We start from the raw sequence: 11,366 nt of genomic DNA, 5'->3' as shown, positions 1-11,366 counted from the left end.
TTATGTTGTTAAATAAAACCTGTTTAGATAAAGACACTAATACAACAGTAAGAATACAGTAACTGGCCATATATCTAATTCAGTAGTTCCCATCCTGGGGTTACTGACCCCAAAGACACAGTGTGTCCTTAGGTTAAGACTGTACAGAGTTAGTGTGATCATTACAATTAAATCCATGTCCATGCAGAGACAAGTTGAGGTGTGTCTACTTAATTCTTTTATCATTTGGATGTTTGCTACATATAATTCTTTGTATATTACTACTACTTATATTAACTATATTTTTTACACTGTTGTTCTTAATGACACATCATACATACTTACCTCTAGGCTGAACAGAGGTTCAAACAAACCTGTACACTCATTTTAGTTCTTGTACATTTATCTGTTCTTCTACATGTCCTTGTCTGTTTGTCTTATCAGCTGACTTGTTTTTCCATCCTGTTGTGTGTAATGTGTTAAGAATGTCATTATGTTATACATTGTTGAAAAACCTGATTAGTCTCCTTTGTGAGGTATAACTTCTAAGGATTGTGCTTCTGTGAAATGAGCAACACAGCTGAACATGTGGGTGGTGTCCCCCAAATATGTGTCAAAATCTCCTGTAACATTCTCCTGTTAGTATTAAGTATTGTTTCAAGATTCAAATACTGCTGGGAGTGTGACAGTCACAAACGTGGAGTTCCTCAAGCTTTCATTTTGGGCCCCCATTCCTCAGCATCTACATGCTCCCACTAGCCTGGATCTTGAAAATAAACTAAACGTCTTACCATAATTATGTTGATGACACTCATCTTTATTTTACTGCCTCACAAGGAGACACTGGTTCCACACAAAACTTAAGTGTGTACCTCAGTCAAATCAAAACTTGGATGTGCCAGAATTTTCTTCAGTTCCATAAACACAAAACTGAAATCATTATGTTTGGAAACATAGAAGAGCATTCAAAGATTAATGCACAGCTTCAGTCAGCAATGTTGAAATCAACAAATCAAGCCAGAAATCTTGGTGTCATTTGGACTGAGCACAATTTTTCACAGCCTTTTGCCAGGCTAAAAAGGCCCAAAAGGCAATATCAGACAAATAAATAAAGTCCACACACCAGAAGCTACTCTTCAGAAATTTAATGTGATGTTTCAGCTCTTCCTCAGACAAAGTGTAACATCTCTATATGATTGCATATATGTAGATGTATCTTCAGCATGATTAAGAAAAACTTTTTAATGCATATGTGACTATTGTAATGGAGTTTTCACAGGTCTCTCTTGAAAAGTCACCTGGAACTAATCCAGAATGCTGCTGTAATGTCCTCACAAAGACCAGAAAAGGGTAACTTACAGTACCACTCCAGTTCTCAGATTAATTACTAGCTTCCTGTGCACCAAAGAATCGAGTTTAAGATTTTGCTGATGCTATACAAAATGTACACAATGGTTATGGTCAAAAATATATATCTTATTTGTTGATGCCATATGAGCCACCAAGACTTCTAAGATCATCTGGGTCAAGTTTGCTTTCCATCCAGAGAGTAAAAACCAAACAAGAAGACTCAGCTTTAAGTTTTTATGCTCCTTATATCTGGAAAAAAACTACCAGAAAACTTGAAAACTGCATTAAACCTCAGTTCTTTTAAATCTGGTCTGAAAACCTTTTTGTTTGACACTACTTGTATTTAACATAGTTTTTCTTTACTCTTTATGGATACATTCATTTTATTGACAGTTATGGTGGTGATGATGTCTATTTGTACAGTATGTCTATTTCTTCTTGTATCTATATTTGTATCCACTGTATTCTGTTTTCTGTTTGTCTCTATTTTACTTGGTTGTTTCTATATCATTTCTTTTACTCTTTTTAAAGCTTGTTTTAATTCTTCTATTTTAATTGACTTTTAAATTTTTCTTTGGAACCTTCTTGTATGCTTTTGATGTTTACTCACTGTGATGTGGCTTATACATGGAATGTACCTGCTGCTGCCCGCCCTGCTCGGAGCCCTGCACATGAAGCAGACCAGCCAGGACAGGCAGCTGGAGATCGTCCAGACCTCCTGGGTTTACTTCCTGGACTTCTTCCTGAGGCGATGCAACGACTACACCCTTGCACTCCCTTGGTGTGGTGCTTGCATTCAGTTAAAGTGAATCACAATGTTTTGTAACCTAATAGTAGTGAACAAGTTCCCCATCCTAACTGTGACAACAGAGATGGTTCTCCTATATCAACACGGGGAGCTGTTGTTTGAGAAGCACATGAGCATGAAATCAGTAACTGAGGTTATAGTTATCTGTCAGATCTTTTTATTTTTCATTATCTTGTATAGAAACAAAATCAGTTCAATAAAGTTACAAAGGTATAATACATATTTATAATCTGTGTAAACCATTTTTGCATAAGTTTGGGTACTTACTAATGCACACACAAATGTCAGGCAGTTTTAAGAGAAAGAATAAATGTACATTTGCACACATTTCAATCTGCATAAAGTTTAATATTTTTACCCACAACCTCAACTGTCAACCTATATATATATATATATATATATATATGTATATGTATATGGTTCTTCCACTTGCTACTGAGGTCCCTGACAGTATAAAATGTATAAATGGTGTGCTGTTATGTGTTTTGTTTTTTTTCTTACTTGTGTGGAAGAATGCAATCATCCAATCCACCAAGGGGTTTTTGGCATATTTTTTGAGGTGGCACTACCTACATGTTTAGATGTGTTTCTCATTTTACAGAAGCAAAATCCTTACAAGCTCTACTTTGTTATAAAAGTGATTCATCAGGCTTTCCAGCGATGTATAGTACAAAACTAAGGACTTTGGGTTTAAGGTCAAAACAATGCAGAAATCTCTAGAACTGATTACTCAAATACTAACAGGGAGTTTCTGTTTGAAAAATGGTGGAGTTGAGTGCAAATATTCATTGTGATGTTACTCATCATCGCTGATGCATACATCAAGGTGACAGGATAACTGCCTGACAACAGACTGTACAGTCATGTCCATTCATCTCATCTTCATGGTAAAAAAAAATATGACTCTCTTTAAGTGATTACATTCCAAGAGGGAAGAAACAATAGAAAAATTGGGAGAAACAGAAACTGAAAGACAAGGAAAGAATATAAAAGAGGAGACACTTGGGCATAGAAGTTAAGAGCGAGTTAACTTGTGGAGAGGATCAGCCATCAGCAGAATTCTCGAAAAAGGGTTCACCGTAAAGATACTACGACACAGGACGAGAAAAAAAAGAAAAAGATGGTAAGTTTAAACTGTTTTGATAGAACTTGTGGGCTGCACGCCTTGCAGCAAGAGGGTCCCTGATTCAAACCTGACACTGAGTTCTCCCGTGCATGTGTGGGTTCTCTCCTGGTACTCTGCTTCCTCCTAAAGTCCAGAAAAATGTGTTATTGCTTAATTACTGTTAGTATATTTGCTTTAAGAGTGGAGTTTGGAAGTTTTTTATTTATTTATTTTATTTTTATTTTTATTTTTTTACTTTGTCTACTGCCATCAGGCAATAGATTGCTTAATGAGTTTTACAAACTTATTAACTCTTTGGTTAATGATTTGGTAAATCAACCATGACAAGAAAAAATGTAAAATACTACAGATGAAAAATACCCACATAAAAATTGTTGGATTTTGTTAAATGTTTAACTTTTTTCCTTCTGATTCTACAGTGTGACTCAGAGGTTCCAATCACCATTGCAATGCCATCAGACATCCTCTTTACGGAGCAGGATGACAGAATGAGCCCTGGTCCTGTCTTTGCATTTGTCAAGGTAAAGATACCACGAAGGAAAAAAGCTGAGAAACACCCACGGATCCCAGCAACTGCATGAGGAGTTAAAACATATGCACAAATTCAAAGAGACACTTCAACATCCAAATTTTAAAAACTACTAAATACTTAGAAACCAGAGTGACAGACACATTTTTCTTTTTAGTGCTGTTGTTGAAAATTTATTCTGCTCTTCTGGTTTATAATGCTATAATTCTTCTTGTGATTTCAGGCTCTGAAGGCAGTGAATGATATTCTGAGAAAGGAGTATCCTGACAGTAAAGAGCTCTTTAGGGTCCTTCTCATCAGTGACAAAAAATCTGATTCACTCAAAACAGCCATCAGGGAACATGGTGAGTTTCTGCCTAGCAAAAACAACAACAACAACAAAAAAAAACCCCACAAAAACACATATTTCTAATGTTAATACTTCAAAGAATTTCCCCACTGTGGGACTAATAAAGGATAATTACATGCAGCATTTTTATTTAACTGGTGTGTTTTCATTTCTCTGATTTGAATATTTGTCGATATGTTCACTTGTAAGAGAAAGCATCAGCTGAATGTAACCAGCTGATAATCTTTAATGTGTCTGCAGAGATGGAAGAACTCATAACTCCCGAGCCTGTGAGCCCAAGCCAGTATCTTATTGATAAACTGAAGCGAGAAAGAACTCACCTGTACCTGGCATCTGAACAGTCAAAGGCTGAGGAAGCCGCAAACGCAAGTCACACAGACTGTTCCTCATAACCTTTTTCACAAATACCAATACTGATCATTTAACAGTGAAGTCTGTGTTTTACTGTGAACAGGTATAGCAGCGGCTACTGTGTTCATTCCAGAAAACATGGAACAAGTGTCAGAGGAAGAGCTGCGAGTTGTCTTTGATGGCGATGCTGGGCTCTTCTCTAACCAGTCAGAACGTGTCTTCCAGACAGAGGAACTGCAGGGGTTTTTGGAACATGAGAGGGAAAATGTTGAAATCCCAATGAATGAGGTAATTATCAATACTTTACTGATATGACATATAGTGGAGATGATCATCTGTGCTAGAAAACATTTTAAGAATATATTAATGCTATTGTACAATTACTCTTAATTTACCTCGCTTTTAAACATAGTTCGTTTCTCCTCTTCAGGGACCATTCAAAGGATTCTTGGAGGCTTTAGAGAAGCTAAAGAAAAAGTGGGATTTAAATACAAAGTGCCCCATTCGTAGCTACCTTGTGACAGCTCGCAGTGCAGGCTGTGGTGGGTACAGAGCCCTGAACACCCTGCTCAGCTGGCACCTGGAAATGGATGAGGCTGTGTTTTTAGGGGGGCCTGGGAAAGGTCCTACACTGGAAAAAATCAAACCTCACATTTTCTTTGATGACCAGATGCGTCACGTTAAAGCTGCATTGAAGGTTGGCACACTGGCATGCCTGGTACCTGAGTCAAGAGCTCAACATAACTGAAAACATTGATGTTCTCACACTGACGGAAAAATATCACAAATAAATACCTATAAACCTATTGTTTTGTTGTCTTTACTGTGGTAATGAAATATAAAATATCCCTTGAAGTTAAACAGGAGTAAGAAGGTACTTTTATGTATAGACTCAAAGAGCATTATAATTATTAAAAATGTACGTGCAAGTGAGCAAAAGTTGTAACCAGACACGTGTCATCAGTAAAGCAAAGGTATATAACATTTCTGAAGCTGTCAGGCGTCCCTCTGAATGTGACATCGGATAAAATGATGGTACAGCTGGAAAGCTGCTGAACCGGTTCACACTCACCTAACTCTTTAAACTCAATCAGCCCTATTAAGAATAAAAGTGTATGAAAAAAAATCATTGACATCATCATTTACTATTAAATAATAATTATAAAACCAAATAAATAATTTTTAACCATTACTCAAAGCTTAACCCCCAACGTTCACAAAACAAGACTAAAAGTGTATTTTAGTACAAGGAAAGTTTCTAAATTATTTTCTTGCTGAAGATGATGCGTTGCATCTGTGTACATTGTTACAAAGGCGTTATCCTCTGTCCAACAGGTCAAGGTCAAGTTTATTTATGTGGCATATTCAGAACAACAAAAGTTGGTCAAAGGTCTTCACAGTCGATAAAAATAACCAGTCAACATCAAGATAAGAAGATAATAAAAGAGAAAAACCTAAATATAGCAACAAACAAATCTAAGAATTTGATTTCATACAGAGCAGGGACTTAAATGTTTCAACAGTCTAAATGGTGCGTTTATGAAGGAATAAAGTGTTCCACAGATGTGAGGTAGCCACAGAAAAAGGTTCAGTCACCTCTAAGTTTTAATCTGGATCTTGGAACATCAAAAGAAAGTGTTGGTTTACTGCAGGACTCTTACATGCGGGAGGATGTTCAGAAAATATACGTAATAAAATGGAATCCATTTACTTAAAACTTTAAAAGTCAGCAATGAAACCTTAAAATCAGTTTACAGACTCACAGGGATGCCATGACTGAAGTCATGTGTTCATGCTTTTCATACCACTTAAAAGCTGCAGCATTTTAAATAATCAGTAAATGATACAGACATGAGTTGTCCAAACCAGCCCACATGTGATAAGGTCCAAAACAAAAACAAAAAATAACAAACTAAAAACAGAAAAAACAGGATAGAAATTTCACATTTCTACTTGGTTTTACTGCAGTTTACTCAGGCGAGTAACAGACCCAAGATTGTGGAGGTTTTTCATTTACCTTGGGTATGTCTATCTAAGCTTTCTTTCTGAAAATATGGCCAAAGTGTAAGGGGTTAACTAAGTATGTACTGATATACTGGCCAGACATCAGCGTCAGTCAATATTCAGCTTGTTAACTGCAACTGATCTACTAATAAATAAGATATGAACTAATGGAAATACTGGGTTCCTTTCGGAGACCACAGCTTCACACCATAAACCATTACTGTACTACGAGTTTTTTTTTTTTTTTGTTGTTGTTTTTTTTTTTTAATAGAAAGTTTTCTCTTTTTTTACTGTCCCTTTTGAACAAGAAAAATATCTCAATAAACATAAAAAGCAGAATTTATGAAAAAGCAGCACAGGGTGAAGTTAAGATGAAATATCTGGCCCCCAAAAACAAAAGGAGCCAATGTTCCTGCCACCAAGGGGAAGAGAACCATCTTTAACATATATATATATATATATATATATACATATATGTGTGTGTGTGTGTGTATATATGACAAACTGCATGCGCCTGATAATTACCACATGACTCTTCTGGCCAATCCCTGGAAGGGACAAAGTCTTTAGTACACACAGTGAGTTTTGTTTCTTTAGAAAGAAAACTGAACTACAATCTGTCCAGAAGAGGGCGGCAGAGAGTCAGATAACTCTAGCTTCTCACTGGTAAAGCTAAGAAAGGAAAGTGGAACATCAAAAACAAAACAAGGCATGTGTTTATGACAAATGTAAACAGAGCTGTGACGCAGCTGAGTTAACCCTTTCAGTGATTAATTTTTACAGACGCAAAAAGACAAAAAAATAACTGCTGAACACTTAACACCATTATTTAATATTCTTTATTTTGCAGTGATGCTTGTCCTCACATTTCAGTGAAGTCTGCTTTCACTTTATTCACCGGATTGTGTTAATCCTTCATGAACTTGGTCTCGGTCTTCATGTGCTGGTCTCAGATGAGAGTAGCCAGGAATCCTGCTGTTCCTCCAGCACTGGCCAAGGCTGTAGTAGCAGCAGTCGACAGACCAGCCATACCTGCAGGAAATAAAACACCCAGGTTATAAAAGAATTTGTTCAACTGCTCTAAAGAAAATAAGAACAAAAAGAATTAGTAGTGCTACATTACATTATTTTATTCACACTCTGGGTGAGTCAGATTAAAAAGGTGTCCAATTTTTGGTGATACAAGTAAAAACCTGTGCTTATTAAGCATGCAGTGGTTAATATTTTTACCTGCTGATTGCAGAACAGCCACCAGACTTCCTGCTGCCACCCCTCCACCATTAGCGATGGCTGCAGTTGACATCATGCCAGCAGCATAGGAGCCAGCCGCTATCCCAGCTGAGGTGAAACCAATAGCCCCCAGCACTACAGGAGCAGAAATCACTGCTCCTCCTGACATGATCGCAGAGGAAACTTGTTAACTGCATAAAGTAACTACAATATTCAAACAGCTCCTCCATATTTAGGATTTTTTTTCATGAGTGAGAAAGGAGGGTGTTATGTAGTGACTCACCTGCTCCCACAGCAACAGCAACATATGTCACTGAAAACAAACAGAAAAAAATGAACTCCTCACAGCAGCTCAGCTGGCAACATCTAAATGCAAATGATTAGATTTAGCTTTATTATATCAATGCTGTTAAAACTCCAAATGTACTCACAGAGTCCCATGATGTCTCCACCACGAATGAGCCCCTACTGTCCAGGGATCAGGCTTTTAAAGGAGGATCATTTCCTGATTGGATGATTTCTGACTCTGACCATAATCTGCTGTGGAAATGTGGGCAGTAACTCTCATTTTCTAAGAAGTGAAAGCTAAAAGACCCAGCCCCCTCCCTTTTTTATTTTTTAATATATTTATTTTTTTGTGGGCACTTTGGGGGAGGCGTGGCTTAATGGGTAGAGTGGTTGTCTTGTACCCTGGGGGTTGCCAGTTTGATTCTCAGCCTGTCGAGCTCATGTCAAGGTGTCCCCGGGCAAGACACCAAACCCCAAATTGCTCCTGATGGGTCGTGGCAGCTTCCACCATCAGTGTGCGAATGTGTGTGTTAATGGGTAAATGTTTATTTATTTAACCAGGAAAAACCTCATTGAGATTAAGAATCTTATTTACAAGAGTGTAATGGCCAAGACAGCAGCAAACCAAGTTACAGATCAACCAAAACCACCAATAAACTTACATATAAAATTGCAAACATATATAAACACTTCAAGTTACAAAATAATATTAGTCAAAAAATTTACAACCTAAAGACTCATCATTTAATGCTCTGAACTTACTTTTTAAAAGGTGTAAGAACACCATTTCCCCCAGACATAGCTTATCCTGCAGCAAATGCCAAACTGTTGGAGCAGCACATCTAAAACTTCTTTTTCCCATTTCAAGTCGGACTTTGGATATAAAGAGCAAAAATACATCCTGAGTCACAGAATGTGACATATAATGTAAAGCTTTGGGTATCATTACAGGTACAGTAAAGCGCTTTATAAATATAGACTATTTATTTATAATTTGTTCCATATTGAGACATTTGCATCTATTATCAGACTTTTATTTATTTATTTATACAAACTTTAAACCCCCACCTCCCATCCCCGGGTTATCCTCACAAACACACCCACCCAAGAACAAACAAACAAATAAATTCAAATCATTCTGTCTGAGCCTTACGGACCTAACACCAACGCTCTGGGCCTTAATAAGAAACAAAACAACAGGTAATCAGAAAAATAAAGACAATGGGTTAGACAAAAGCCAAAGTCTTGATATGAGATAAGAAGTGTGAGCAGGTTTTGAAATATTTTCCTCCGATCCATGTACTGTACATCTCATTTTTTTCTAAATCCAGTCCCAACATTACTTCTCTAATCCAGTGAAGATAACCAGGAGGGTCTTTCCCCTTCCAGTTTGACTACATAGCTAAGAGGGATTATTATAACAAAAAGTTAAAAGAACACAAAAGTAAACAATATATCTGTTCTGAACAAAGCAAAGTATGTGTTGAATTATAATGTATTTCAGATTTTGTATTGTTCACGTATCCTGCCATATTTAAGTTACATATGTGAGTAATATAAAGCCTTTGTTCTTTTACAAAAATGAGCAATAAGAATTATTTACAAAGCTTATTCAAGAGAGCATAACAACACACTATTTATAAAGTCAAGACTTACAGTTGAGTTACAAACATTATTAGTTATATACAAAGCAAGAAGCAAAGTATTACCGGAAACTTGCAGAAGACGTTTGTTTTTAATTCAGAAGACCAGGAAAATAGTAGGAAATGTCACTTTTCACAAAATGATGCATAAATATAGAATATTTAGTTTGTATGAACTTGATGAATGATGGAAATTATGTGGATTTTAAATGTGTTTGTTAAAGATCTTTCAGTATTGATTTGTTGATTGTCATGTAATTAGCTAACAGAACATTTATATGTGAGCTTTTCTTTAAGACAGGGGAAGGTATTATAAGTTTTTCTTCTTCCTGCTCCTTTTCAATCATGGTGGTGCACAAAGAAATGTTTTTACTTGTTTTGTTATCATTTGAGGTTGTGCAAAGTCATGTGTGAAATAAATGAAAATGAAATGAAACGGAGAGCACGCAGTGATGCATAGGCGGCTGCATTTTTATAAAGACGGGACAGCTTTAGCTCTTCTCTGATTACGCTGAATGCATCTATCAAACTCAGGTATGACCAGGAAAAGTGTCCCAGAGAGACAGGAGCATACTGACATCTACAGGTAGGACAGCTTGGTGCAACATCAGAGTGAAGTTTAGACAGTCTATCTTTGGAATAATACAAGCTGTGAACAAGGATTCAGCCACTTTTGTGCATCATTTTGAACATCACAGAATGTCACCAGCAGCGGATCTCATCCTCCTAGGCTAAGATGGAAAAAATATGAGTAAATATTTTTCACTTTTACGCTCAGCATGTGTTTTATTTCTCTTCTGTCTCAATAATAGGTTACTTAATAAGGTAACGCCTTACCTGTTAAGGTAAGGCATTATATGACATTTTCATCAAGATGCAAAAACTTTAAAGATGTGAGAACGTTTTCCTCAGCTGTGTTGTTGTACAGGAGGTGCTGCTACTGTGGCTCTGAGTCCCGCTACTCTGGCTGCTCTGGGTTTCACCTCAACTGGGATAGCAGCAGGCTCCCTTTCTGCCAACTGATGCCATACGGAGGAGGAATTGCAGCTGGAGCTCAGTTGTTAATCTTAAAGTCACTTGGTAATCTTGATACTTTATTTATATCTTTCTTTTTTATTATGATGAAAATCAATTTCCATGTTGTCAGTAGAATAAGGTGGAAAATATTAGAAGCAATAAGCAATTTTTATGTGGGAGGAACAAAATGAACTCCACTCCCATCTGAGTTGGATGTTTATATATGAGTTTAATAAGTAACTTCAGTTATTGCACCAAAACAAATAGTATCTTCTGTTTTTAGTTGCAGGAGGGAGACTAACTATATAAAATATTTAGCTGCAGATAAATAAAGTTAAATATGTGTTAAATAATAGCAAGAGAGCATCCGTTAATCTGTGATGATGGATCCCGGTAATGGGTACAAACCCACAAGTTATCAGAGAATAAGCAATTAACCAATAGTGTGAAAAGTTTAAGGCTTTCCCCGACTGGATGAAAAAGTTTGATAGCATGAAAACTGTGGAGAGACCCATGAACAGGAAGCCAGCTTTATGTTTAATGTAACAGATTCTAACTAGAAAAACACTATTTTTGATAGGTGAGTATGAAATTAGTTTATGACACAATGGTGTAAGGTTAGCATGCCATGCTCCCTTAGATACCAGAACTTCTCCTAAAGACATGCTGGTTTATCTTTGCTTCTAGTTTCT

General features: G+C 36.7%; 2 protein-coding genes across 2 annotated transcripts; one reads left to right on the top strand and one right to left on the bottom strand.

The window, feature by feature from the left end:
- The first annotated feature begins 3,125 nt into the window (after window positions 1–3,125).
- On the top strand, window positions 3,126–5,298 carry LOC121631702 (cytosolic 5'-nucleotidase 1A-like). Its single transcript, XM_041972717.1, has 6 exons — window positions 3,126–3,260; window positions 3,683–3,784; window positions 4,016–4,136; window positions 4,382–4,510; window positions 4,596–4,780; window positions 4,923–5,298. The coding sequence occupies exons 1-6, from the start codon at window positions 3,258–3,260 to the stop codon at window positions 5,238–5,240; spliced, it is 858 nt and encodes a 285-aa protein (XP_041828651.1). The 5' UTR covers window positions 3,126–3,257; the 3' UTR covers window positions 5,241–5,298.
- Window positions 5,299–7,317: 2,019 nt separating this feature from the next.
- On the bottom strand, window positions 7,318–8,284 carry LOC121631703 (interferon alpha-inducible protein 27-like protein 2A). Its single transcript, XM_041972719.1, has 4 exons — window positions 8,158–8,284; window positions 8,010–8,039; window positions 7,727–7,888; window positions 7,318–7,528 (listed from the first exon to the last, which is right to left on the bottom strand). The coding sequence occupies exons 1-4, from the start codon at window positions 8,165–8,167 to the stop codon at window positions 7,446–7,448; spliced, it is 285 nt and encodes a 94-aa protein (XP_041828653.1). The 5' UTR covers window positions 8,168–8,284; the 3' UTR covers window positions 7,318–7,445.
- Between the last annotated feature and the right edge of the window lie 3,082 nt (window positions 8,285–11,366).

The sequence above is a fragment of the Melanotaenia boesemani genome, chromosome 20, assembly GCF_017639745.1.
Source record: "Melanotaenia boesemani isolate fMelBoe1 chromosome 20, fMelBoe1.pri, whole genome shotgun sequence".
In the NCBI taxonomy this organism is placed as follows: Eukaryota; Metazoa; Chordata; class Actinopteri; order Atheriniformes; family Melanotaeniidae; genus Melanotaenia; species Melanotaenia boesemani.
Note: the sequence above shows the minus strand (reverse complement) of the source record. Positions and strands in the feature narration are given on the sequence as shown.